This window comes from Mytilinidion resinicola (genome assembly GCF_010093595.1).
Source record: "Mytilinidion resinicola strain CBS 304.34 unplaced genomic scaffold BDZ99scaffold_9, whole genome shotgun sequence".
In the NCBI taxonomy this organism is placed as follows: Eukaryota; Fungi; Ascomycota; class Dothideomycetes; order Mytilinidiales; family Mytilinidiaceae; genus Mytilinidion; species Mytilinidion resinicola.
Window position 1 is genome coordinate 1,061,787 of NW_022985445.1, and position 21,856 is coordinate 1,083,642.

Below are 21,856 nucleotides of genomic sequence, written 5' to 3' on the forward strand. Positions count from 1 at the left end.
ACTTTTATGGGGCAGGCGCATTTTAGCGTCCCGTCGACGCGCCTTCCTTTCCATCTTCAAACCTCGACCCGCGTAGCTCCTTCCCACTCCACCACCACCCACCCCTTCCCCATCGCAATTGCTCCTCTCATCCACGATGCCTTCCACCGTGCTCGGAAAGAGAACTCGGAGCTCCACAGACTCGCCAGGTAGGCACGATCCGCCCCTTCTCTCTTGTCAACACATTGACTCGGCGCTTGTAGATGCTGCTTCCAGAGTCACAACGCGGGCCAAACGCCAGGCTCAGTTCGTGATCTTGGACGATGGCGAGAACGAAAACCCTTTCATCACGCCGAGGAACAAGAGGGTTGTCCGCCATGGCGATGCTATGGAATTGGACGAGCTGGCGGAGGATGTCCTGCCGTCTGGAAAGCGCGTCCGAAAGGCCGGATCCACGCCCGCGAAGCATGGAGCCCCAGAAAGCCGGGTCGCTCTGTCTCCTGCCAAAATCAACGCACACTTCAAGGCTTCTAAGCCCGTTGTTCGACAAGATTCAAAATCCGTTCAAGCCACACCTCAGACTCCTCGGCATCGCGACGCGCTCTCGAAGAAGGTTCCCGTCACCCCTCGACATCGGGTCCTCGTTGGTGGAAAGCCATTGACTCCTCGCACTCCCCGGACGCCGATCACTCCTCGTCATAGTGTCCCTACGGTCTACAATGTTGCTCGCCAGCTTTTCGCTCGAGGATCCGCACCCCCAGCACTCTTCGGCCGGGAGACCGAGCGCAAGGAGCTGGAGAAATTCGTGTCTACGCGAACCAAGGGCCACAAGTCTGGCTGCATCTACGTTTCCGGGCCCCCAGGAACTGGAAAAAGCGCGTTCGTGGGCGATGTGTGCCGCGGATTGCAGTCTGAGAGCTCTGCGAAAACTGCATACATCAACTGCATGAGCGTGAAGAATGCCAGCGATCTCTACCGAACCTTGCTTGAGCAGTTCGCCGACATTAGTACTACCACCGAGGGCAATGAAGTGGACGCGCTCCATGAGATCTTCACGAAGCGTGATCGCTCATACGTTGTTACGCTTGACGAGGTTGACCACCTTTTGGATCTGGACCTTGAGCTTCTTTATCGTCTATTTGAATGGTCTCTCCAACGCTCTTCCAGCCTCGTTCTCGTGGGGATTGCCAATGCTCTGGACTTCACAGATCGCTTCCTCCCTCGCCTCAAAGCCCGTGGTCTCAAGCCTCAACTTCTGCCATTTTTGCCGTATACAGCTGCTCAGATTGCGTCTGTAATTATATCGAAGCTCAGATCAGCCATACCCACTGATTCTACCGCTAACTCTACGGATTTTGTGCCTTTCATCCATCCTATGGCAATTCGATACCTCTCCAACAAGGTCGCGACGCAATCAGGCGATTTACGCAAGGCTTTCGACATCTGCAAACGAGCTATTGATCTCGTCGAGGCAGATACTCGGGACCAACACACCAAGTTAGCCATCGAAATCACCCCTTCCCCCACGCCATCTCCTTCCAAGACACCACTTGTCGAGAACATCAACCTCTCCTCTCCTCCGGCCGCTACGTTCACCCTCAAGACATCTCGTCTGGATAGCGTTGCAATCTCATTGTCTCAAATCACGATCGAAAATGCTCCTCAAGCCACCATCAACCACATGACGCGTATCACTTCTGCTGTGTTCAGCAACGGCGCCACCCAGAGGCTCCAGAACCTCAACCTCCAACAAAAAGCCGTCCTTTGCGCACTAGCGGCGCTTGAGAAGAAGAAGCGAAACGCGTTCTCAGAGAGCGTTCTTGCAACCCCTTCGAAGACTCACAGCACGGCTCCAACCATCAAAGCAATCTTCGAGGCCTATACCAGCTTGTGTAAGCGAGAGGACATTCTTCATCCTCTCACAAATACCGAGTTCCGTGACATTGTCGGCAACTTGGAGACACTTTCGCTGATCTCGTCCGTTGAGGGGAAGACAGGGTCGTTGGTCGTTAGTGCTGGTACTCCAAGTAAGAGGGGAAGGCCAAAGGGGGGTTTCGGTACCACCGTTGTAGAAGAGAGGAGGGTTGCGAGTACCGTCGCTAACAAAGAGCTGGAGGCTGCACTCGTCGGCCCAGGCAGCCGTATCCTGAGAGGCATTCTCGATGGGGAGGAGTCTCTTTAGCGGTTCGTTTGTCTTATTGCATTGTTTATGTAAATCGTTTGGCATAGCGTTTGTTCTTGGGCACTTCGGAGTTGGATGCTTTCACTGTTGCATAGCGTGGCGTTTTAGATGTTGAGGCCTGGTGCCATTAGACATAGCATGAGGCAGTGGGATAGAGTCACTGTAACAACCAGTAGACTACTCTAGTTTAATGAGAATCCATTATCGTATACTATCGTTGATCTGCTATGCACAGTGATATCATCTCCGCCTCCAAAACGCATATTAACCCGCGCTGACTACTATATGTCTTTAGCTCTCTGCGTTTCCCTCTACCTTCCCCTTGGGTTTCCTCAACATGATCCAATAAGCAGAGGGCTCCCCACCCTCCACCACATCCGAGAGCTCAATCTGATCCACGTGCTCGAACCCCATACTCTCATAGAGCTTCCGCCCAGCAGGCGTGCTCTCAAGATAGGCATAGATGCCTTCCTTATCCGCCTCATCGCATCCCCACTTGAGGAGCCCCTTCCCGATCCCCTGCCGCTGATAATCCGGATCCGTAGCTAAATGCCCAAGATCTGCCTACAATTAGCTCTACCCACACCCTTCCAAATCAACGCAAAGGAACCAAATTTGCAAAAGAACACTCACACCACACCGCCTCCATCTCGCCCGTCCACTTCTTCTTCATCGCCTCCATCGCCTCCATAATTCGCTTCAACACCACTGCATCCGCGCACGCTGGCAGCTTCTCCTCCTCTTCCTCCTTTTTCTTCTTCTCCGCCTCCTCCGCCTCCGTTTCTTTGGTTAGCCGCGTCCACCCGGAGCTTCCCGCGATCCGCCCGCCCGCGCCCTCGTCGACGCACGTCCACCAGCGGCCCGCGGGGTTGGCGAGGCGCTTGATGTAGCGGGCTTCGCGGTATTCGCGCTCTTCGTTGGGACGGGCGGGGTCGCGCCGCGAGGGGGGGAAGGCAATGCGCGCCATGCGGTCGTTGACGAAGGCGCGCTCGCCCATGGTGAGTTGCTCGGGGATGTCGGCGAGGGTGGTGGGGCGGTGGGTGAAGGGGGCCATGTTTTGAGGTGGTTTTTCTTAGCGATATGGGTTGGATGGGTTGAGTGGGAAAGACTTTCTTGGGGATTTGTGGGGGGATTTTTATAGTTGAATGGGAAACAGTAATGGGTGAATCAGAAGAAGAATAGGAAGGAGATGGATGAAGTTCGCGGATGCTTTCGTCACTGCTTTCGTATGACGGTCAGGCAATGCTTCGATTTCTGCTCGACGATCGTGAAAAGAGACTGAATAGGAAAAGAAGCGAAAAGAAAGCCTACGCGTCCCCAAGTGATGCCTGAATATTTAAAGAGAAAAGGGCTGTGATTACATCGGAGTCGGAATGGGTAGCGCCCTTCCCGTCCGTAAGTCACGGGGTCAGGCTCCGACATCCATATTGTGCGTTACGCCATAGCCAATTAGTTCTAGCTATGGAGGGCTGACCTTAAGCGATCAGGCTTCTGCGTTTTGCTTGTTGTGAGTGGTGGATCTGGGAGTGTCGACGTTAACCTGCCTCTTTGGATAGGCTTTGTCATCACTCACGATCTAGGGCTAGGTACCGAACCACAACTTCGCAGTGAGGAACAAAGACGCACATTACATGCCTTGAAGCACACAAAGACTACGTGCCTACGACACGGGGCCTTCAACAAAGCTCCCTGACAAAAGCCAGTCTTCGATAAACCATAGACGGGAGACTGCAAAGCTCATAAGAATATAATAGGCAGCCAATTCCATCGCAACCTTAGCAGACGCACTCATAATCTCACCTCCCACCAACACTAACCAACATCCATCCATCTCAATATGGCCACTACGTCGACTCTACCGCCGAACTCGGCTCTGGCCAGCAACATCAAGCGTACAGCCGGCCCTCCCCTTCTCATCATCTACTCGCACGGTCGCACGCCGCCCCTCAACCCACCCCCAGACCTCAAATTCGACCTCCGCACCATCCCCAATCCACCCAAGAGCGCGCGCGACACCCATGACGGCCGCTCAAAACGAATGCGTGCGCATCTTCTCGCAGACGCACGGTTCACTCGGAAGCTAGAGGAGGTGAAGGGTGAGATCGAAGTTGCGATGCAGGGGAAGAGTGAAGCCATTTCAGGCGAGCCGAGAGCGGGTCACGAGGCAAATGGCCACGACGGCGACTTGACCATCGCAGGGTCGTCAGACGAAGAGCTCGAGAGTCCAGTCCTGCGTGTAGGCTGCAACTGCGCGCTCGGCCACCACCGCAGCGTCGCTTTTGTTGAGGAGCTCGCACGCCTCGAGTGGCCCGGTGATTGGCGCGTTCAGATTGTGCACCGCGATGTCGATAAGAAGCGGGCGAGTGGTGCGAGGGCGCAGCAGAAGGGTCAGTGGAGGGTTGCGAAGCAGGAAAGTAGGCTCGGAGGTGGTCATGACGAGGGGTGGTAATATTTTGGGTGAATTCTCTAGTGAATGGTAAGGTTTATGTCGCATTTTGTACCCACCGAAATTTCTTGGTATAGCAATACTTGGTTAATCAGTTCTTTCAACCTAGATGCAACGCGGTTCCATGGGAGGTTTAAAGAGGAATAACGCTATGAGAATATCTGCTGTGGGTTTAGATAGCCAATAGGCCCTGTCACCTTGAGCCTATCTACAAGGCCTAAAAGAAGCTAGGAGAACGGCGACTCGATGACGAAAAGCACTCGTGAGATGCCTGGACAGGCCAGAGCGGCGTTTGAAGGCTCCATCTACTGGAAAATTAAAACCCCGCGTGAGCGATTACCAAATTGGGAACTGTTAGGAACTCTGGGAGGTACCCTGGAACCTGAAATTAGCGAATGACGGTATGCTTCCACGTAGCTTCGTCTTGAAGACTCCCTTAGACACCTTGTTAAATACAAGGCTGGTCCTCTATCTTCGTTTTGGCTTCAGATAGGTATAATTGTTTTGTATTCTCTCTAAAAGATAGATTCCCTTCGCAGTTACGCACTTTATCATGTACCAGCTTACTAACTATACCTATTGGTATCTTAATCCTATGTCAACCTATCTAACTCCACGCTAGTAGTTACACACACACTCTCTCTCTCTCTCTCTTATATACACATACTCTCTCTTATATATATATACACTTTGTCTCTCACATACATACTTTCTCTCTTACATACACACACACTCTCTCTCACATGCACACTTTCTCTCTGACATACACACACATCATGTTCATTCGTTCTCGTCATAGGTAATAGAGGACTCTTGTGGTGTATCGAGATTGAAGAATGACGACCGCAGCCTCATACAATAGGGAGCCCTATTGACTACGTAACCCTTAGTTGGGATCGCTATAATGTTGCTACTGGCAGCCAACCTGAATGATGTTCATGCATGAATCGTTTCATTTTCGCCTATACCCCTTTTCATCATTCACTGTAGACGCAATACAGGCTCAGTGAAAATCAAGGAGGCTCTTTCACTTTCCTTCCTCGCATATAGATCTTCCCAAGCAGGGGATAATCTCCTTTCTCCTCATTTCCAAAACCCCAACCCGCACAGCACCACTTCTTTCAATCAAGGCCTGGTCGGATTTAACGACTTGAACCCCACACAACTCAATTCTGTTCCCCTCAAGCTTGGCCCATATCACAATGGACAACGCCCGAGGAAGCTCCATGCCTCCTTACACGCCTATATCAAGTCAGACTCCACCACTCCCTCCTTCTTCCCCGGAGATTGAGAATCCCCTAGAACTCAATCCGTTCAGTGACGGGTACCACGCCTTCGACAACCAAGTCCCGCCCCTGACGCCTACACCGGAACCAGAGCAAGACGAAGAGCAGTTCCCATCTCTTGACGAGTTTTGGGCTATGATAGAGCAACCCCGCCGCGAAAATACGCCTCTTCCCAAATACTCGCCATTGGAGATCAAGCCTCCCTCATATGACTGCCCTGCAGACGAGCACGTGCATCAAGGCGTGTGGTACTGCCACAAGTGCCACTTCGCTGTGGCAAACAACATGCGAGAGATCTTCGGCCGGGGCCTCTATTCTTTGGCGAACTGCATACGCTGTAGTCATACTGCGTGTGGCTAATGCATGTTCGATAGCACCCTGCAGCTCATCTCCTGGCCTGAGGCTAAGAAGTTAAGATCTTTAGACTTCAGTAGATGGACAGATAAAGGAGGCGGTAGATCTGCGATGGAATTAGGGTACTTGGCCGTTTGCCCCGACTGCGGGTTCCTGTGGGGTGCTAGTGTGCCGGATGAGACGCCAGGACTTCGCCAGTGGGCGAGGAACGTTGTGAAGAAAGGAATTGTGAAAGTGCTCAATGGGGTATTCGAGAAGCCTAATAAAGGCTATGAAATTGGTCCAGGCCTGATGGGCTGCGCCTGCGGCGGAACATTCGCGAACGATTGGACTTACTTCCGGATTGTTGGGGAAGGCCGCTTCGATCCGATTGCGACATCGATGCGGGTGTTGGAGAGGTTGGAGAATGAAATGCCGGAAGGGGAGCGGGTTGCTTTGTATTAAGGGCTGAATAGGCGTTCAAGGTTTGGAGTGCCCTCTCTGAAAGAGCTATTTGATTCTAGCAACGCTGTTAGACTGGGAATCGGTAGGCCTACCGGGTCAATGTTCACGGCGTTTGGGAGCGCAAGGAGTTAGTTGGGAGTAGCTGACAAAAATATTTCTTTACATCGTTGTGAGTCGGCATATGGCTCGGGTCTTTCAGTTGTTCTAGATATTCTTTAGTAAGCGACGCAGGCGTTACCAATTACGTTCCTTTGTTTTGGGCTCAGATATAGACTTGCTCCTTCCGCAACTCCCTCCAATGCCCATGTTCCTCTGGACTTTCGTATCTCAACATGCGCGCCATCATATCAATTTTTTTCCACGCGCTTCACGGCGATGAGCGCCACCTCCCAGCCCCCTCAACCGGCATTCTCACCATTGTGTACCCATATTCCCTCTCTGCATTAATTATATTATATATACCCTATGTTGACTGCATAGACACCACTTTCACTTTATGTTTAATTCATTCACTGTGTGCTACATTCACAAGAACCAGTGAATCGGGATGTTCTATTCCTCGCGTTTTCTTATACTTAAATCTCCTCAAGCTCGGGACCGTTTTTCTCTTCCCCTCTCCCTCCAAACCAACTCCCGTACCCCACCAATTTGTTCGCATCATACTTGGCTTGATACGACTTGAAGCCCACTCAATACCCGCAAGACATACATAACCCAACTCTCTTCGGTCTCTTGTACAACGCCATGGACAAAGCCCAAGGACAGCATTCATCCGCATCCGAGTTCAAGGAAGTGGAGATTCCATCATCTACACCAGAGGTAAGATATGACCTCGACTATGATGCGTCTGACGATGAACATTATGTCAATTATGACACAGCCCTTCCACCAACGCCTCCTCCGGGGGCAGAGCAATACCACTACGACTACCCCTTCCGGCACGGATGTGAAGGAGGATAGGCCCCTAATCCGACGTTCGCGTTTTAAGGAGGCGGGGGTCGCGGGTGTAATAAAGGTCTACAACTGGGTAATCGCGAGGCCATTCTTGAAGGCGAAGTTCCCTACGACGTTGATGAGTTGTAGGTGCGGTGAGCTGTTTACTGATGACTGGGTGTGCTTCCATAACCCAGAACGTCCATTTGATCCAGTTGGCACGTCCCTCCGGGTTCTGGAAACGGAGGAGGAGGAAATGCTGGAGGGGGAGCGGGTTGCGCTGCTTTAGATGGCTAGCGAGCGTCTAAACTTGAATACCAACGAGAGTTGTTAGAGGAGCGGAGGCTTTGTAATGGATAATGAAAGAGTCGCGTAGTATGATAAACATGGCGTTTGGGCTGCAATTCTGTACATTTTGGAAAATGAAAAAGATACAGATTGAACAGAAAGACCGGCGAGGCTAGAAAATTGAGACCGACGAAAGCCTATTAGACCGGATAAACGTGGTGTTTGCGAGGTGTTCTGGAACGCGGGAGTTACACTACAGGAAAACTCTTGAAGGAGAGTACTAGGCAGCTTAGTCGAACGTAGTAGTGATTCGCGTCATATTTAATACCCTCTGAGGTTGTATAAGTGTGTCACCTCGTGCAACAAAGCTTTGACTTATTAATTATGTCAATTTTGTGCTTTTGCGTGTGACGAATCGAGAAATGTTCGTGAGTGAATAGCTATAAATATCGCACTCTATCCATCGATAATTTACCGAAGGGTATCCCGTCAACACCTGGTTCCATGGGACCGTAGGAGAAAGATGAATAAACGAATGAGGGTTGTAGCGGTATCTTCCGAACAGTATAATATATACGTTGCTAAGGCTCGAGTTTAAAAGGAGCGCACGGTTATACATTAATAAGACTGTCATGGCCATTACCTGTAACAATCCTGTAGGGAAGAAATCTGACGAATGATTGGACGAAGAGTGAAAACATGGCGAAGGAGGGTTAAGTTGAAAAGTCGCAGGTCGATTTCCTTCGTGCAAGTCAGAAGTCGCCGGCCGACACATAAGGCGCCTCGCCCCGTTTCCGTTCGTCTATGCAAACATTGCCCCCGACTGGAACCGTCGAACCATAGCCTCATCGGTGTTGGATCTAGGCTGCACAAGCGGCTGCCGAAAGCGACGAATAACGCGTTCGACATCCTGAGGCTGAAGTCCACAATGCCCTTCCTCTTTAGCCTGGGAACACAGCCGCGTAACCATCTCTTCTTGTAAAGTATCAACGATAGCCTTCAGGTCTCTTCCCGCGTTATCATCAAACAACATGGCGAGCAACCAGAGCAGGAGATCGTTCCAGTTTCGGACGTTGTCGTCGGGTTGCTGCGAGTCATAATATACCGGCGTGCGATTTGCTGATCTGAAGGTCGTGGGCCACATTGAGAGGGGTAGGACGTCGGTGAGCTTTTTGCCGCCCAGAGCTTTCCAAATGCATTGAATATACTGCGTGCGGCGGACCTTTCTTGGCTGGGTAAGTTGGTCCCAAAGTAGGTTCATGGGCTCCTCTGGTATGCTTTCCATGAAAGGGCTCTGACGGCTCTGACGGCTCTGGATCGGGCGGCTGGGGTCGGAGGTCACATGCCATGGCTGTAGCGGCGGTTCACGCGCGTGCATGTGCTCGAGCAGGTGTGGCAATGGAAGTGACGGTGTCACCGCAATGGGCAAGGGGCTCGAAAGGAGCGGGTGTGAATGTGGGGTTGCGTTGCTCTGGTTGTATATGATATCCTTGATCGATGGCAATTCTTTTGCCACAAAAGCTGGGTAGATGGGGAATGTTTGGCGTTGACCTGGTGGAGGTGTTAACCCTGATGCCCGAAAGGATACATCAGATATGCTTACTGGATTCATCAAGTTGTTTTGGTACCTGAGCCGCGCTCATCCAATAAGCATCCCAGTCTGGGAAGGTCACGACGTAACCTACGTGAGACATTTTTTCGTTATATAGTCGGGCGAAAGACGTGTATAGATCACCAATAAGTTGTCTCAAACTGACCTCGAATGTCTGAGAGACGGCCAACAGGGTGAAACAGAGAGAGAGCCTGAGAGAACGCGGAGGGGAACCGACCAGTCCTTACATAGTACTGCGAAAACGCGAGTTCCCGTGAGCGGCAAGTTGAGGTTACACTCAACATGTATCTGGCCAATTAAGCTGCAAGCTCAAGTTTCGGAGTCATGGATGGACATGGATGAACCTGATTTTCTAGCCAAAAAACAAAATACTATGGTGTACGTACCGGACGCGCGAAGTTTGTTTGCTTGGTTGCTCGACTCACGTTGAACGGAGCTTCTCCCGAATTACGCATAGACTACCCCCCCCCACAATCCCTCGTGTGACGAACTCTTTTCAATGGAAGCAGGGACAGGGCCAGCGGGTGCGGGACTCGGGACGGGGCTGGCCGTTCCGAGTAAGATCTCATTGGTGAGAGAGCCTGTCGTTATGATGTGTCTCCTTGGTTGATACCTGCCCATGTATACCGAAGTGATACGTGCGACGAAGGCGGCACAGAAGGCGCACTTAGATTGCATCGGAGTCGCGTTTGGATCATATTGGAGTCGCAGTTGGATCACGTTGGAGTCGCGTTTGGATCGTATTGGAGTCGCGTTTGGATTCCTGAAAGGTCGTCTTAGAGTTGCCGAAGAAGCTGAGATGAGCCCAATCTGTATCGAGCCTCCGTATAATTCACTCTTGGCGCATGGTCGAGCTGTTGACAGGTAGATTGTCGTCTAAATTGCGTAAATGATTTCCAGAACGTCAGATGTGTGCGTGTGTAAGGCCGCCACCGTTAGTCTCTCCCAGACCCGTGTCAGAATCTCTCTTACTGCCAGAGAATCTTGATCTTGTTCACGATCCCTCCGGTGAGCTCCCTCTCTGGCTCTTCCTCTGCAAGAGCCTGCTCCATGCCCGTTTGTAAGTCGACCTCCTCTGGATGATGCGCCCATGGATCGTTTCGCGCATAGATCCTATGACCAAAATAGATACACAGGAAAATTGGAATACCGATGTAAGCAGTCAAGAAGCTGCTCGCGTTCCAGTTTTGAGGCCAGAAAACATTGAAACCGTTGATGAGAGTGAGGAAGACGAAGCCCACGATCGCGCACCAGGAGCCCCACGGCTGCAGGAAGGAATGGTAGGGCAGGTCCGTTATGTTCTGCGCTTTGCATGCCTTGCGGAAGCGGAGATAAACAATGCCACAGCAGATCCACGAAATGAATCCGGATGTATTTGTTAAGTTGACGAACCAGTTGAAGACCACCGACCCAGAGGAGGCTACATTGAGGTAGGCTAGGGCGCAGAAGAGAGAGGACGCAGCTACGGCGCGATAAGGGACTCCCTTCTTGGTACATGCTTTAAAGAAGGATGGCGCATTGCCGGAAAGGGCAAGAGAGTACAGGGACCGAGACGAGAGGTAGAGGAACGAATTTCCAGACGACCAAGCGGATAGGATAATGCCGCCATTGATTATACTGTCCAGGATGGGAATACCGGCATTCTTGATGCCTACGACAAAGGCGGAGGATCCGGCCCCGGCACCACCGTTGGTGAGAGCTGGGTCGTCGCTGGGACAGATCACGGAAATCGAAAGAACGCACCCGATGTAGAAGAAGATGAGACGATAGAAGTATCGACGGGCTGCAATGGGCAGATTACGTCTCGGCGATTTCATCTCGCCTCCAGTTACCACGAGTAATTCCGGAGCAAAGGTGAAAGGAAATGCAGACAGAACAAGTGTCGATAGCAGGGCGAGGAACCGACCTTTGTCCCCTCCCGCTAAATAAGTGTTCGCTGCACCAGGATGTTTCCAGTACCTAAAGCCGAGTCGATCGTGGTTTGGACCACCTCCCCAGAAAAGGATGAATGACAACAGAATTAGCCCCTAGAATACACCAAGTTAGAAACCTTCGTTCGAGTGTAATGGGAAGTCAGATGGAGGAAAGTCTCCTTTGTTGACATGACGGGTTTGGCTGTAAACTGACCATCATCATAACGACCTTCGTGGAGGCAAACCAAAACTCGGTTTCTCCGTAAAAGCTAACGGGCAGGGCATTCAAGCCGACAATAACGACTATCATGATGGTGATCCAAACTGCGATGTTTACATCGGCATGCCAATAATCGATGACCAGTCCGGCGGCGGTGATTTCGTACGGTACCAAAATGCCGAGGGAGTAAAAGTACAGCCAGCCCATAGCAAAACCCAAGGAGCGAGAGACATAGCGGTATCCGAAGAGGTTCATTGAGGACCCAGGAGTAGGCAGGTAGGCAGCGACTTCGGTGATGGCAGTCACCACACAGAATACGAGGAAGCTCATCAGGAGATAAGAACCAAGAATGAAGGCTGGACCACCTCGGTTGAGAGTTTGACCTGATCCAACGAATAGACCAGTCCCAATTGTGCCGCCAAGGGCGATCATCTGGGCATGTCTAAGAGGGATTGTCAGCAGTCGATTGCAATTGGAAGGGGATAGAGTGTCTTCCTCAGCCTACCTGGACTTCAATCCACGCTGGGTGCTCTCGAATCTCTCGTCAAAGATCTCGCCAGCAAGAATCTCGGGGTTGACGACCGAGCTCTTCCTCCGAGTAGGATCAGAGGTCCCAACATCAAAGTCGGGACTCTTCTGGGGCATCTCGTCAACGAGTTCAGGCTTCCCCATGGTGGGCAGTAGATTGAGAAAGAAGGATAGAATTGAGGTGGTCAGGAAAGATCACCATCGACTTGACAGGGCCAGAAGCTGGGTGGACGCGGTAGCTTATGTAGTGTACCGTAGCACGTGCCCAACCGCTCGTGAAGGGTGAAAGATTCACGGCTAGCATCAGGATGAGGCAGCCCATGATGGACTCTGACCACCGGGCGGATGCAACCAGGCCCACGCAAAGGCATACAGTTGAGATAAGGGCACAGATACATTTTGCTGGGGAGCTGGGTTAGCGGGCGATAAAGCCAGGATCGAATGCCCAGATGGACAATGATGTGCAAACGGCGTCCGACCAGCCCTGCACTCTTGGAGGAGAAGCATGCATATTGATACGGCCCGCTTGGCTGGGGTAAGAGCTAAGGCGCTCGCGGCCTGGTCGAATCCGCCACGGAGTGGGATGAGGGGACTGAGGCATGCTGAAGGATCGAGGCTGCATATGCGCATTGCGCGCAGCCTTCTCCCCATCTTTGAATGTCAGCATGGCGATATGGACATGTCCGCTCCGCAGACTGGACTCCATTGCACCGAAGACTGGATATCGACCGCGTGGTGGTGCCATAATGCGCTGGAGTCCTTGTCCCACGTCAACGGCTGCTGGGCTGATGGCTTGGGCGGTGGTGGTTGTTGCAGGTGGTGTGCAAGGTTGATGGCGATCTCTCCGCTCGGCAATCCCGATGACGAGGGCGTCCTTATCAGCACTAAGCTTCTTAGTGGCATTAGTTACTGTATTTTACGAGCGTATAGAGGCATCAATTCCTATTATCAGAGCCTCTTGACTGGACACATCTATCATGGTCTGACCTGAGCGCTGTAGGTATCTCACGCCGCTCAAAGTGCTTTCCGAGTGCATGCAGGCGATGAATTGGTGCCGAGCCATCGCCCGCAACACCGCAGCCGCATCTCGAAACGTGCTCATCTCTTGGTTTGCGCCATTTAGCAAAACACGCACCTGAACCCAAAAGCGATGCACGGTTTCGAACTGTCGCACCGCATCAAAGTGCAGACAATAGAACAGAGTTTCAGCAGCAGTGCGTGGAGAAAATAAGAACTGCGGAAGAACCCACAATGCTAATCGCGCGCCCGGACTAATGCCAATGACGAGCATGTTTCTAGAAGCTCGGGAGAAGACATGGGGGTGCATCCGCTCGAGCCACAAAACATGAGCATGACTGCAGGGGACGGGCCTGGGGAATGGGGAGAGGGTTGGTCTCACGACCTGGTGGACCCTATGCCTATGCACAAGACATGTCGCGTGTTTGTTGAGTCCTTCTTCGACCTTTACAAAATGCCACTTGTTCCGGGATATGATGCAGGGGTGACCATCGGCTACAGCGTGCTGCGCGCCTTTGAGCGTGCTACTGTATCTCGCAGTCCGGTTTGACTCGAGGATGGTGGGCTCCATCGTGCGAGGCTCATGGCCACCAAAGTGGGAGCGTGGGGTTGGCCAGGTGCCATGTACCTGAGGGCCCCGTCTGTGGAACGATAAATACCTCAATGGATGCCAGGGTTCCGTTGGTGCATGGGTACTGGTGAGTGCTAGCGACGATGTGCTCAGATCTCGGGTTTGAGAGTGCTACAAAAGGCTGAAAGGGTGAAAACATTCCGCTGCCTTGGTTTGAGCCTTCAACAGAACTATATTAACCTCCATGCACCTAGATCGTTTGGTCGGAATCTAAGTGGCTAGAAAGCCTAAAGCTTCGAATGACTGTTCGGTCTGGAACCTTAGCAAGATATCTTCAGAGGTCACGTGGACGCAAAGAACGACACTGTTTCCCAGCACCTTTTCATTTCAGGAGATTCAGCAGCAACCATAGTGAACCTAACACATGCCTGAAAAGCGGCTGAGTTATGAGCGCGGGAGGCCTGAAGAAATGGTGCGGCTCTAGAAAGGAAATGGACAGTGCTGCGCCACATCTCGTCAGATTTGCTGCCTGAGGCACCCGGTGCCCTCAATATACTTGGAAGTGAGCTAAGCCGAGGCAGATTTTTTAGGATGAAGCGGGGTGCTTTAGAACTCAATTGAACATGCTGAGTCTACTTCCTAGAGGCGATAGGCTTGTGAAGATTGAAAAGGTATTGCAGAAGCTGCCTGGGGATCGAGAGGCAGTGAATTAAGAACAGATAGGAAATGTTGGTACCAATGAGATATAGAGTACCAAGAGTGGGAAGGTCCCGCGTAGACAGCATGATGTTGAGAGAGCCAAGATAGAGATAATAGTCATGAATTCGTGAGCCATTCATGAGCCATTCATGAGAAGATAGATGCAAAGCAAGTATACCCACCTAATGACCATTGCAAAATCGAAGCACTTCAGACCACCCATCATCGTTTCATACTGCAAATATCGCTCAGAAAGCCACCAACTCCTGTCCAATGCACCATGCCACTTGCAAACCTTCTGAAGGTCATAACCTTCAGCCTCGAGTCTATCCGCCCATTCAGCCTCGAGTCTATCCGCCTATTCGGTCTTGATTCCCAGCCTCTCCTTGACCACGGGCAGAAACTCCTCATATGTCTCCAGCAACGAGAATCCATATGCCTTTGCCATCACTTGCACATTCCCCTTGCGCCAGAAAGCCTTCGGGCAGCACACGACTAACTTGCCGCTGGTCGCAAACAGCCCAAGCTCCAGCAGGCTGATAGGACTGACTGTGTTCTCGTCCAGGTACATCGCAATCACGGTCGCCTTGTTCATCGCCTCCAGCTCCCACTCCACTTGCCCGCGGAACGTAGGGTCGCTGATGTCTGAGACGGTGTTTGGGTCCCAGTTGCCGCACCGCGGGTTGAGCACCGTCACGGCTGCATGCTTCAGGTGGTCGGTCATGTTGTTCTGCCACTGGATCGCCTTGCCCATCTCGATGCTGCCGGCGAGGAATACGGATGGCTGCTCCTTCACCGATAGGGTGTTTTGTGCGATGATAGTCTGGAAGTCGGCGTGGGGTTTGCTGTTGGAGGGCGCCTGGGGAAGCGTGATCTCCACCTTCTCCCGCAGCCATGGCGGAGGAAGGTTTTGGATGTTTCTGCTGTCTGTCGCGGACATGGTGGTGTTTGCAGATTCGATAGTAGAGGTAGTGGAAGCAGTAGAGAGGTGACGAAAGATCTGGAGATTGCGGACGTGGGCGCTTGATGGATCGTTTCTCACTGGAGGAGCCACGTTTGCTGGTACTTGTGTGTTTGTGGGTCTGGATTGTTATGAAGATTAGAACAAAGGCAAAGATCGAGGCTCGCGCGAGTATTTATGTACCTGGAGCCGTCGATGGTGGGGCAGCTGCAGGTCCCTGCGGCGTTGATCGCGTGGGGCGCGGTGGTGAAAGAAAGCTGACAGCTAACACCAGTGTGTGAAATGTACGAGAGTCAATCGAGCTAGGCAAAGGCGATAGTCACTGCCCTCGCGAGGATAGCAGTCTTTATAGCAGAACATTCACGGCCATCGCCTATGAAGCTGTGCCTTTCTTGCAGCAGGCGCTGCCTCACCAGGCGCTTCACGCGGTGGCTTGCCTTCATGGCGCAGCAGACTGACCGCTCATCGAGCTCTCCTGCCGACCATCACACAGACAGGGAGAAAGCTAGTTGCCTGAAATTAGGTCCTGTCGTCTAGCGCCGTAAACGATTTCTAGTAAGGCCAGGTTGAAAGAAGGCAGCTTTGGATGTCTTCTGTCCCGCATGCGCCCTTTTTCACCACCTTGTAATCGAAACTGGTGGGTTGAGCCACATGCCATAGATCGAGCACGAGTCACTAGTATGGCGCATGCGCGAGCATTGCCCATAGTTCAAGAGTCACGGTGCTGGATCTAAGTACTTCTCAGGTACCAATTCTGTCATACCAATTGATTTAATGACGCTCATGGCAGTGTGCAAGGCTGATTCCTAGGAAGTGACTTGAGCTATGGATTCACCTCGTTTAACTTCACGGGAGGCAGCAGACATTCTTGAAGCGATAAATTCTTCTGTTCATCCTTCTGTTGCCTATGAAAAGCCTTCTCTATCTACCGGCATACTGACTACGCAGTCCCTTACGTTGAGTTGAAGAGTTGATGCGTTGTATATCACGTTGATCGACGTTAATCACAAGATGGTGACTGATAACCATTCACTGAGGCCCTCCTGACTACTCTTGAAGACAGCTGGTCATCAGATACTTGACCCTCATGATCATGAAACCTGCACGAAATAACAACGACAACGAAGCCCTCAAAAGGCTCGGCTTCGTTTAAGCAATTGATGATGAACATTTGGCTCTTCGGGAAGAAGAGGTTTGACAATGTGATGAATGATTATGAGACAACATGGAACTATCATCAATACTCAACTTTACAAAATCGGAACAACGCACAACGAAATGGTATAAAGCGAAAAAGGCCCTCAAAAACACCGTGCTTCCGTATCCAGGCAATCATGCACAACATCTCGCATCAGCCACTCCGCCAAAAGATGCCATCGTCAAACGAGGCTACTCCTGCTCGCCACAGCGCCCGCACTTGACGACCCAACAGACCCACCGCTCGGTGTCCAACTCCCCGGCCGATTCTTCTGTTCATCCTCCCGAATCCTCTCATACAACTCCTTCAACGCCACTACCTCTGAATACCTCACCTCCCTCTTCCCCGTCTCCAACTCCCTCTCCACCCACTCAATCCGCTCCCTCACCCTCCTCAGCCCATCGGAGTACTCTAGCAGCCTCGTCGGCAAACCCTGTCCCCTCACCAACGCCAGTATCCCCGTGGCGACGCCATTGAACGCGCCCAGAACGGCAAGCGACACGTGGTGGTCTGAAGGGGTCGCGGCGAGGAGGATGAGCAGCGCCGAGATGATGAGCTGGCCGATGATGCCGCCGTAGACGAGGAGGTCGTAGGCGTGCGCTTTGCGGCTGCTGCGGTGTTCTTCGTAGATGATGTTTTCGTAGATGCCGATGTTGTTTTCAGGGTCTTGCGCTACGCGCGCGATGCTGGGCCACCAGCGTGGGAGGCGGTGGGCGGGGGCGGGGACGGGCTCGGTGGGGAGGCCGATTAGCTTGCGGAAGTCGTCGAGGGAGACGGGGGTGTTGAGGTAGTCTTCTGACATTTTTCTGGTGGGTTGGAGGGCAATTGGGAGGGTTGAGGGCTGTTTAGGTGGCATGAGACTGGAGCTCCTGACTATTGTCACTTCAGCCACGCTCTTGCCAAGAAGGATAGGCCTGCGTCGATCATGGTTGCTCTTCTTCCTTTTTCGTCGGTGCTTTCTTTTTTCACTTTCTGATGTTGATATTGACATGGATGAGTGCATGTCTAAAGCATGATAGTTGATAGCTATTAAAGTCATTTGATCAAAGAAACACCGACCATCGTTACATTCGTAATACAAGGTCCTCGAATCATCAGAGGGGGGCGAGCTCTTCCACCTTACATAACATCTTCACTGAAGTCGTCAACTCTTCCATCTAGATGATACATCTTCACTTGGCCGTACTTATTCACAGTGAATCTCTCGCCCATCCTCATAGACATAGCCTTGTTATGCCCCGCCGTCTCGATGTTGAAACCACCCTCTTTCGCCCACAACTCTTCCATCTTGAGTCTGTCTTTGCTCTTTGGCTTGCCCTCTTTGATGCGGAGTTTCTCAAAGTAGATGTAGCAAGCATAGAATGCTGTAGACGTGTTGCCTCTGTCATAACCCTTCTTGCTGCGGAACGACGACAGCTGCGTACCACTGAAGGAAATGTGGGTTGCATCAGTGACGGCGCGGCAAAAGGCAGCGTTGGAGAGACCCGTTTGGCGGAGGTAGGCATCGATCTTGCGACGGACCATGTCACAGGTTTCGTAGACGGGGACTCTTCCATCGGAGTTGCGGTCTAGTTTGACCAGAGCGAGGTCCGGAAGATCATCTTCTTTCTTCTTCGGAGGAGGACTGGATGCATCGGATATCTTTCGTTTCTTGGAGGCATGGCCTTCTCCAGTGCGAGCAGCCTCTGGACTCCCGGAATGGGGTTCACGTAGGATGTCGTTGTTGACTTCGCCCTCGTGATCTGATAGGGCGACGTCACCTCCGGGAGGTTTTTTCAACCCTAATTCATAGGCTTCCTCCGTATGCTTCATTTGAGAGCGTGTGTTAGCCGGCACAAGCGCCCATAGAATATCGAAGATCGCGGTACGAACCCCAGACTGTTTGTTATGCGGGATGTTGGACGTGATCCACTCGCGGACAGTCTGGCGGACGTGCTTGTTGTCGACGTCTTCGACGGTTTTCACCTCGGAAAACGGGGTGTCGTGGGGAGGAGACGCCATGGACGGACGAGTCATCTGTGATATGACGATATCGTGCTCGAGACTGGCGAGCTGTTCGTTAGAGAGGTCTGCAGCCTTCTGGAGAGCATCGAGGGTTTGGCGGTTGATATGTCGCTGGGAGTTGTTAGTGGAAGTCAATGGCTTTCGCTGAGCGAAAGTCGACATACCTCGTCTTCTCTCGCAGCCCTAAAAGCTTCATCTCTCAATACACCCCCGACAGATCCTGTGCGCACAGCAGTCTGCAGCTCCACGTCTCGCGCCAGTGTGGCATGTTTATCAATATTGAGAAGCGCATTTTTAGCTGAAGCCATGATCTCATCTACGCTTGCAGATGGCTTCTCCAAGGCGTCATCATGAGATCGCTTTGCCCCAGCAGCGGCGTTCTGGGTGTTTGCTGAGACATCCGCGAGCGGCTCTCGGCGTCCTTCCTCAGAACCAAGCTTCGCAAGACCAGAAGCCACGGTTCCGGAGACGATTGCTGGGTCACCGGAGATTGACGGAGTAATGGGTACACTATTCTCTTGAGCCATTATAGGAGGTGCAATCCCTGTAGGGTGCGTCTTATTTGAAGTAGATTGATAATGATGGTCGGTACACATGTTAACGGACATCATTGAGTTGAGAAAGATGCGCGAATGTGACGAAGGGAACGCCCTTTAATACTCCATAGACCGCGGTGACGTTATGGAGTGACGTGTTGTTTACCTATCTGGAAGATTCCTTCAGGGGGATCGTCGATGAGGTGTGACAGTGACATCATGGCGTTTTCACCAGAATGGCACGCTCTCACGTGATTGACGCGTGAGGGATTCCTGTGTAAACAGACGCCAGCTCCTCGCGGTTTGCATTGACTTTTGGCACGTTTTTGACGTGAACCTGAGATTAGGCTATTTCGAGATGTACATAGCATGGTATGCTGAGACGGGCTATGGATTTAGGGTTGAAGTTGATGTGAAGATGAGTATGGGGAGCCGGCACGAGAGGCACGAAAAAAGTAGCGCACTCATCAAGTACTCTGCCCGTGTATACCACTGCAGGAAGTGCTTCAACAAGTTTCCACATAGCCCAAGGCAAAGAGCATCTATCTTCTTTAAATTTCTGAAAATATATTGAAGCAACCCAAGCAGTGGTAGACAGGTGTACACCCACCGCGGCTTGTTCTAGAATTAGTTGTGCCACCTTTTCCATGCCCCGCGTGGCCGGTTCGTGTAATGTAGATTCGATTTTGGCATGGTTTTGCCGAAGAGGCCATGAGAACAACAAGAATGTTAATGCCGAGAGAAGCATAAACGGAAGTCAGTCAGTGCGACATGTACTCTAATTCGGCGTATGATTGGCGTGGGTCCTAGATTAACCTACTGGAGATAAGTCAATCTCGAAGTGGTACTTCTCGATCAACATCCCTTGATTCAAATAGACGGATTGAGGTCGCAGTTACCATATATTTGATTCCATGCTTGATGAAGACGCTATCAAATAAACTTCGACCGAGAGTCCTCGCTATTAGCACCTCTGCAGGAGTTAATCCATGCTACCAAAGATATCCAGCCATTGATAATGCCAATGCCGCGCTTGTGATTTACCAGGAAAAAGGCCAGAACCGAAAGTGTTCAGCAACTCCTGAATATCCTCCGGAAAGTCGAGTTGTATGCAAAAAGTGCAGCCCTATTATCGTGAAATCGTACATGAAGGTTGTGAGACGAGGAGCGAGTGAGGATCACTTAATGTGTACCTCAATGGCATCCATATCCTCGATATCAGAGCCCTTGATCATATCCTGTGGTTCTAAGTGATCGCCATCGAAGAAGAGAGTGATTTGCCTAGTATCGGGCATCTTATTGTGGCGGCGAAATGCATTTGCGATGTCCTTGAATGTGGTTTCCTGCATGCAGATGATCGTCAGTAAGTCTCGTGAGGTTCTGTAGCAGAGGAACGTACGGGTTTCACAGCCAGTTTGAAATCCTCAATTCCCTTAGCCTTTAGAATCAGCCTACACTTGGGCTGCTCTTTGACAACTTCTTCCTCTTCCTCTACCACTTCTTCTGCCGGCTCGGACTCATGTATTCCTAGCTCTGCCCGTCTCTTCATTTCCACAAGAATCTCCTCGGTGACTGCTACCAAGTGCACCCTGTCTTCCATCTCATCATCAAAGTCATCGTGATCATGCTTCGGCTTTAGGTTCCCGTGAGCATCAACTTCTAGCCCAATGCTACTCTTACACGTAGCAACATCGAAAAGGCGGCGCTTCCGGTAGGTGAGGAAAATCATGCTAGGTGTGATGCCTGGAGGAAAAATTTGCTTGGCACACCAGGCCGTGCGAACATCTCCAAGCGGTTGCAATAGCTTTCGGGTAGCTATCAAGGGTGTGGTGCCTTCTATTGGGGACGATATGAAGAGTTTGACTACGGGATTCGGTATTGGCGCAGAGCTAACGATGGGGGGTGGATTGCGAGAGGACTCCGCTTGTGGATCACGCTCTCGCATTTGAAGGGCTATCGGTTCGGGTTCAAGGATTGGCTCCATATCGTCGTCATCTTCAAGTATTATCGGCGTGGGTTGTCTGTGCAAGACTGGCTGTCTCGAGGAATCGTCGGAGTCGTCTGTGTCGTCGCCAAGATCGATTATGTGGCTGGCGAAAATGTCATCGCGCGGTACCGAGGGTCTGAGTGCTTCCTCATAGCGGGCGGAGAGCGAGGTGGAATCTATATTCGAGCGAGTGGCTCTGCGGGGACTGGTGAGTTGAGGAGTCCTGCTTGAGCTTCACGATTCGACTTATCAGCTACACCAAATCCGCAGGCACAGGACAAGACGACGTTACGCACCCTTCCCTAGGACTCCTATGAGCAGGGCTTTCACTTCCCTCTCCCTCTCCACTGGCCCTCCGCCGTTTTGCATGCCTCTCGCTCTCCTCGCTCTTTCGCTTCTTGCGTCTTTCTTCCTTCTCTTTCTGTCTAGCCTTCTCTTCGTCTTTCTTCTTTTGCTCCTCAACTATCTCCGCAAATACTCTGCTCGAGTGCCTGAACGATTCCGATCCCGTCTGTGGCGTCTCCGACTTGGTCTCCTCCGCCGTTGCCCAGGCTGGCCTCTTGAAGAACGACCGTTTTGCGGGTTTTGGGGTTTGGACAGAGAGCGGAGGGGTTGCTGCATTCGCCATGGCTGTGTCTCTACTGTTGCGCGCGAAGACGCTGAGGCTGCGGTAGTGGAGTGCCCAATACCTTGGTTGG

General features: G+C 51.8%; 11 protein-coding genes across 11 annotated transcripts; 4 read left to right on the top strand and 7 right to left on the bottom strand.

The window, feature by feature from the left end:
* Positions 1–111: 111 nt before the first annotated feature.
* BDZ99DRAFT_508728 (cell division control protein Cdc6) lies at positions 112–2,369 on the top strand. Its single transcript, XM_033724348.1, has 2 exons — positions 112–188; positions 243–2,369. The coding sequence occupies exons 1-2, from the start codon at positions 137–139 to the stop codon at positions 2,159–2,161; spliced, it is 1,971 nt and encodes a 656-aa protein (XP_033577185.1). The 5' UTR covers positions 112–136; the 3' UTR covers positions 2,162–2,369.
* Positions 2,342–3,503, bottom strand: BDZ99DRAFT_462819 (acyl-CoA N-acyltransferase). Its single transcript, XM_033719937.1, has 2 exons — positions 2,795–3,503; positions 2,342–2,721 (listed from the first exon to the last, which is right to left on the bottom strand). Exons 1-2 carry the CDS (start codon positions 3,213–3,215, stop codon positions 2,453–2,455), a joined length of 690 nt encoding a protein of 229 aa, XP_033577186.1. The 5' UTR covers positions 3,216–3,503; the 3' UTR covers positions 2,342–2,452.
* A 284-nt stretch (positions 3,504–3,787) lies between these two features.
* BDZ99DRAFT_416440 (uncharacterized protein) lies at positions 3,788–4,847 on the top strand. The gene is made up of 2 exons (XM_033716786.1): positions 3,788–3,859; positions 3,916–4,847. Exon 2 carries the CDS (start codon positions 3,999–4,001, stop codon positions 4,608–4,610), a length of 612 nt encoding a protein of 203 aa, XP_033577187.1. The 5' UTR covers positions 3,788–3,859; positions 3,916–3,998; the 3' UTR covers positions 4,611–4,847.
* Positions 4,848–5,714: 867 nt separating this feature from the next.
* On the top strand, positions 5,715–6,691 carry BDZ99DRAFT_570825 (uncharacterized protein; the record flags this gene model as incomplete). The annotated part of the gene is made up of 2 exons (XM_033728032.1): positions 5,715–6,153; positions 6,268–6,691. Exons 1-2 carry the CDS (start codon positions 5,810–5,812, stop codon positions 6,689–6,691), a joined length of 768 nt encoding a protein of 255 aa, XP_033577188.1. The 5' UTR covers positions 5,715–5,809.
* A 744-nt stretch (positions 6,692–7,435) lies between these two features.
* BDZ99DRAFT_520304 (uncharacterized protein) lies at positions 7,436–7,913 on the top strand (the record flags this gene model as incomplete). The annotated part of the gene is made up of 2 exons (XM_033725511.1): positions 7,436–7,510; positions 7,572–7,913. The coding sequence occupies 2 exons, from the start codon at positions 7,436–7,438 to the stop codon at positions 7,911–7,913; spliced, it is 417 nt and encodes a 138-aa protein (XP_033577189.1).
* Positions 7,914–8,337: 424 nt separating this feature from the next.
* Positions 8,338–9,874, bottom strand: BDZ99DRAFT_307685 (uncharacterized protein). The gene is made up of 2 exons (XM_033714240.1): positions 9,516–9,874; positions 8,338–9,463 (listed from the first exon to the last, which is right to left on the bottom strand). Exons 1-2 carry the CDS (start codon positions 9,604–9,606, stop codon positions 8,715–8,717), a joined length of 840 nt encoding a protein of 279 aa, XP_033577190.1. The 5' UTR covers positions 9,607–9,874; the 3' UTR covers positions 8,338–8,714.
* A 618-nt stretch (positions 9,875–10,492) lies between these two features.
* On the bottom strand, positions 10,493–12,302 carry BDZ99DRAFT_387554 (histidine permease; the record flags this gene model as incomplete). The annotated part of the gene is made up of 3 exons (XM_033715524.1): positions 10,493–11,551; positions 11,652–12,099; positions 12,163–12,302. The coding sequence occupies 3 exons, from the start codon at positions 12,300–12,302 to the stop codon at positions 10,493–10,495; spliced, it is 1,647 nt and encodes a 548-aa protein (XP_033577191.1).
* A 2,419-nt stretch (positions 12,303–14,721) lies between these two features.
* Positions 14,722–15,641, bottom strand: BDZ99DRAFT_307705 (uncharacterized protein). Its single transcript, XM_033714241.1, has 2 exons — positions 15,617–15,641; positions 14,722–15,554 (listed from the first exon to the last, which is right to left on the bottom strand). The coding sequence occupies exon 2, from the start codon at positions 15,410–15,412 to the stop codon at positions 14,831–14,833; it is 582 nt and encodes a 193-aa protein (XP_033577192.1). The 5' UTR covers positions 15,413–15,554; positions 15,617–15,641; the 3' UTR covers positions 14,722–14,830.
* Positions 15,642–16,812: 1,171 nt separating this feature from the next.
* Positions 16,813–17,433, bottom strand: BDZ99DRAFT_520309 (uncharacterized protein; the record flags this gene model as incomplete). Its single annotated transcript, XM_033725512.1, has 1 exon — positions 16,813–17,433. The coding sequence occupies one exon, from the start codon at positions 17,431–17,433 to the stop codon at positions 16,813–16,815; it is 621 nt and encodes a 206-aa protein (XP_033577193.1).
* A 317-nt stretch (positions 17,434–17,750) lies between these two features.
* BDZ99DRAFT_520310 (uncharacterized protein) lies at positions 17,751–19,162 on the bottom strand (the record flags this gene model as incomplete). The annotated part of the gene is made up of 2 exons (XM_033725513.1): positions 17,751–18,746; positions 18,800–19,162. The coding sequence occupies 2 exons, from the start codon at positions 19,160–19,162 to the stop codon at positions 17,751–17,753; spliced, it is 1,359 nt and encodes a 452-aa protein (XP_033577194.1).
* A 1,187-nt stretch (positions 19,163–20,349) lies between these two features.
* Positions 20,350–21,786, bottom strand: BDZ99DRAFT_476416 (uncharacterized protein; the record flags this gene model as incomplete). The annotated part of the gene is made up of 3 exons (XM_033722054.1): positions 20,350–20,514; positions 20,571–21,390; positions 21,455–21,786. The coding sequence occupies 3 exons, from the start codon at positions 21,784–21,786 to the stop codon at positions 20,350–20,352; spliced, it is 1,317 nt and encodes a 438-aa protein (XP_033577195.1).
* Between the last annotated feature and the right edge of the window lie 70 nt (positions 21,787–21,856).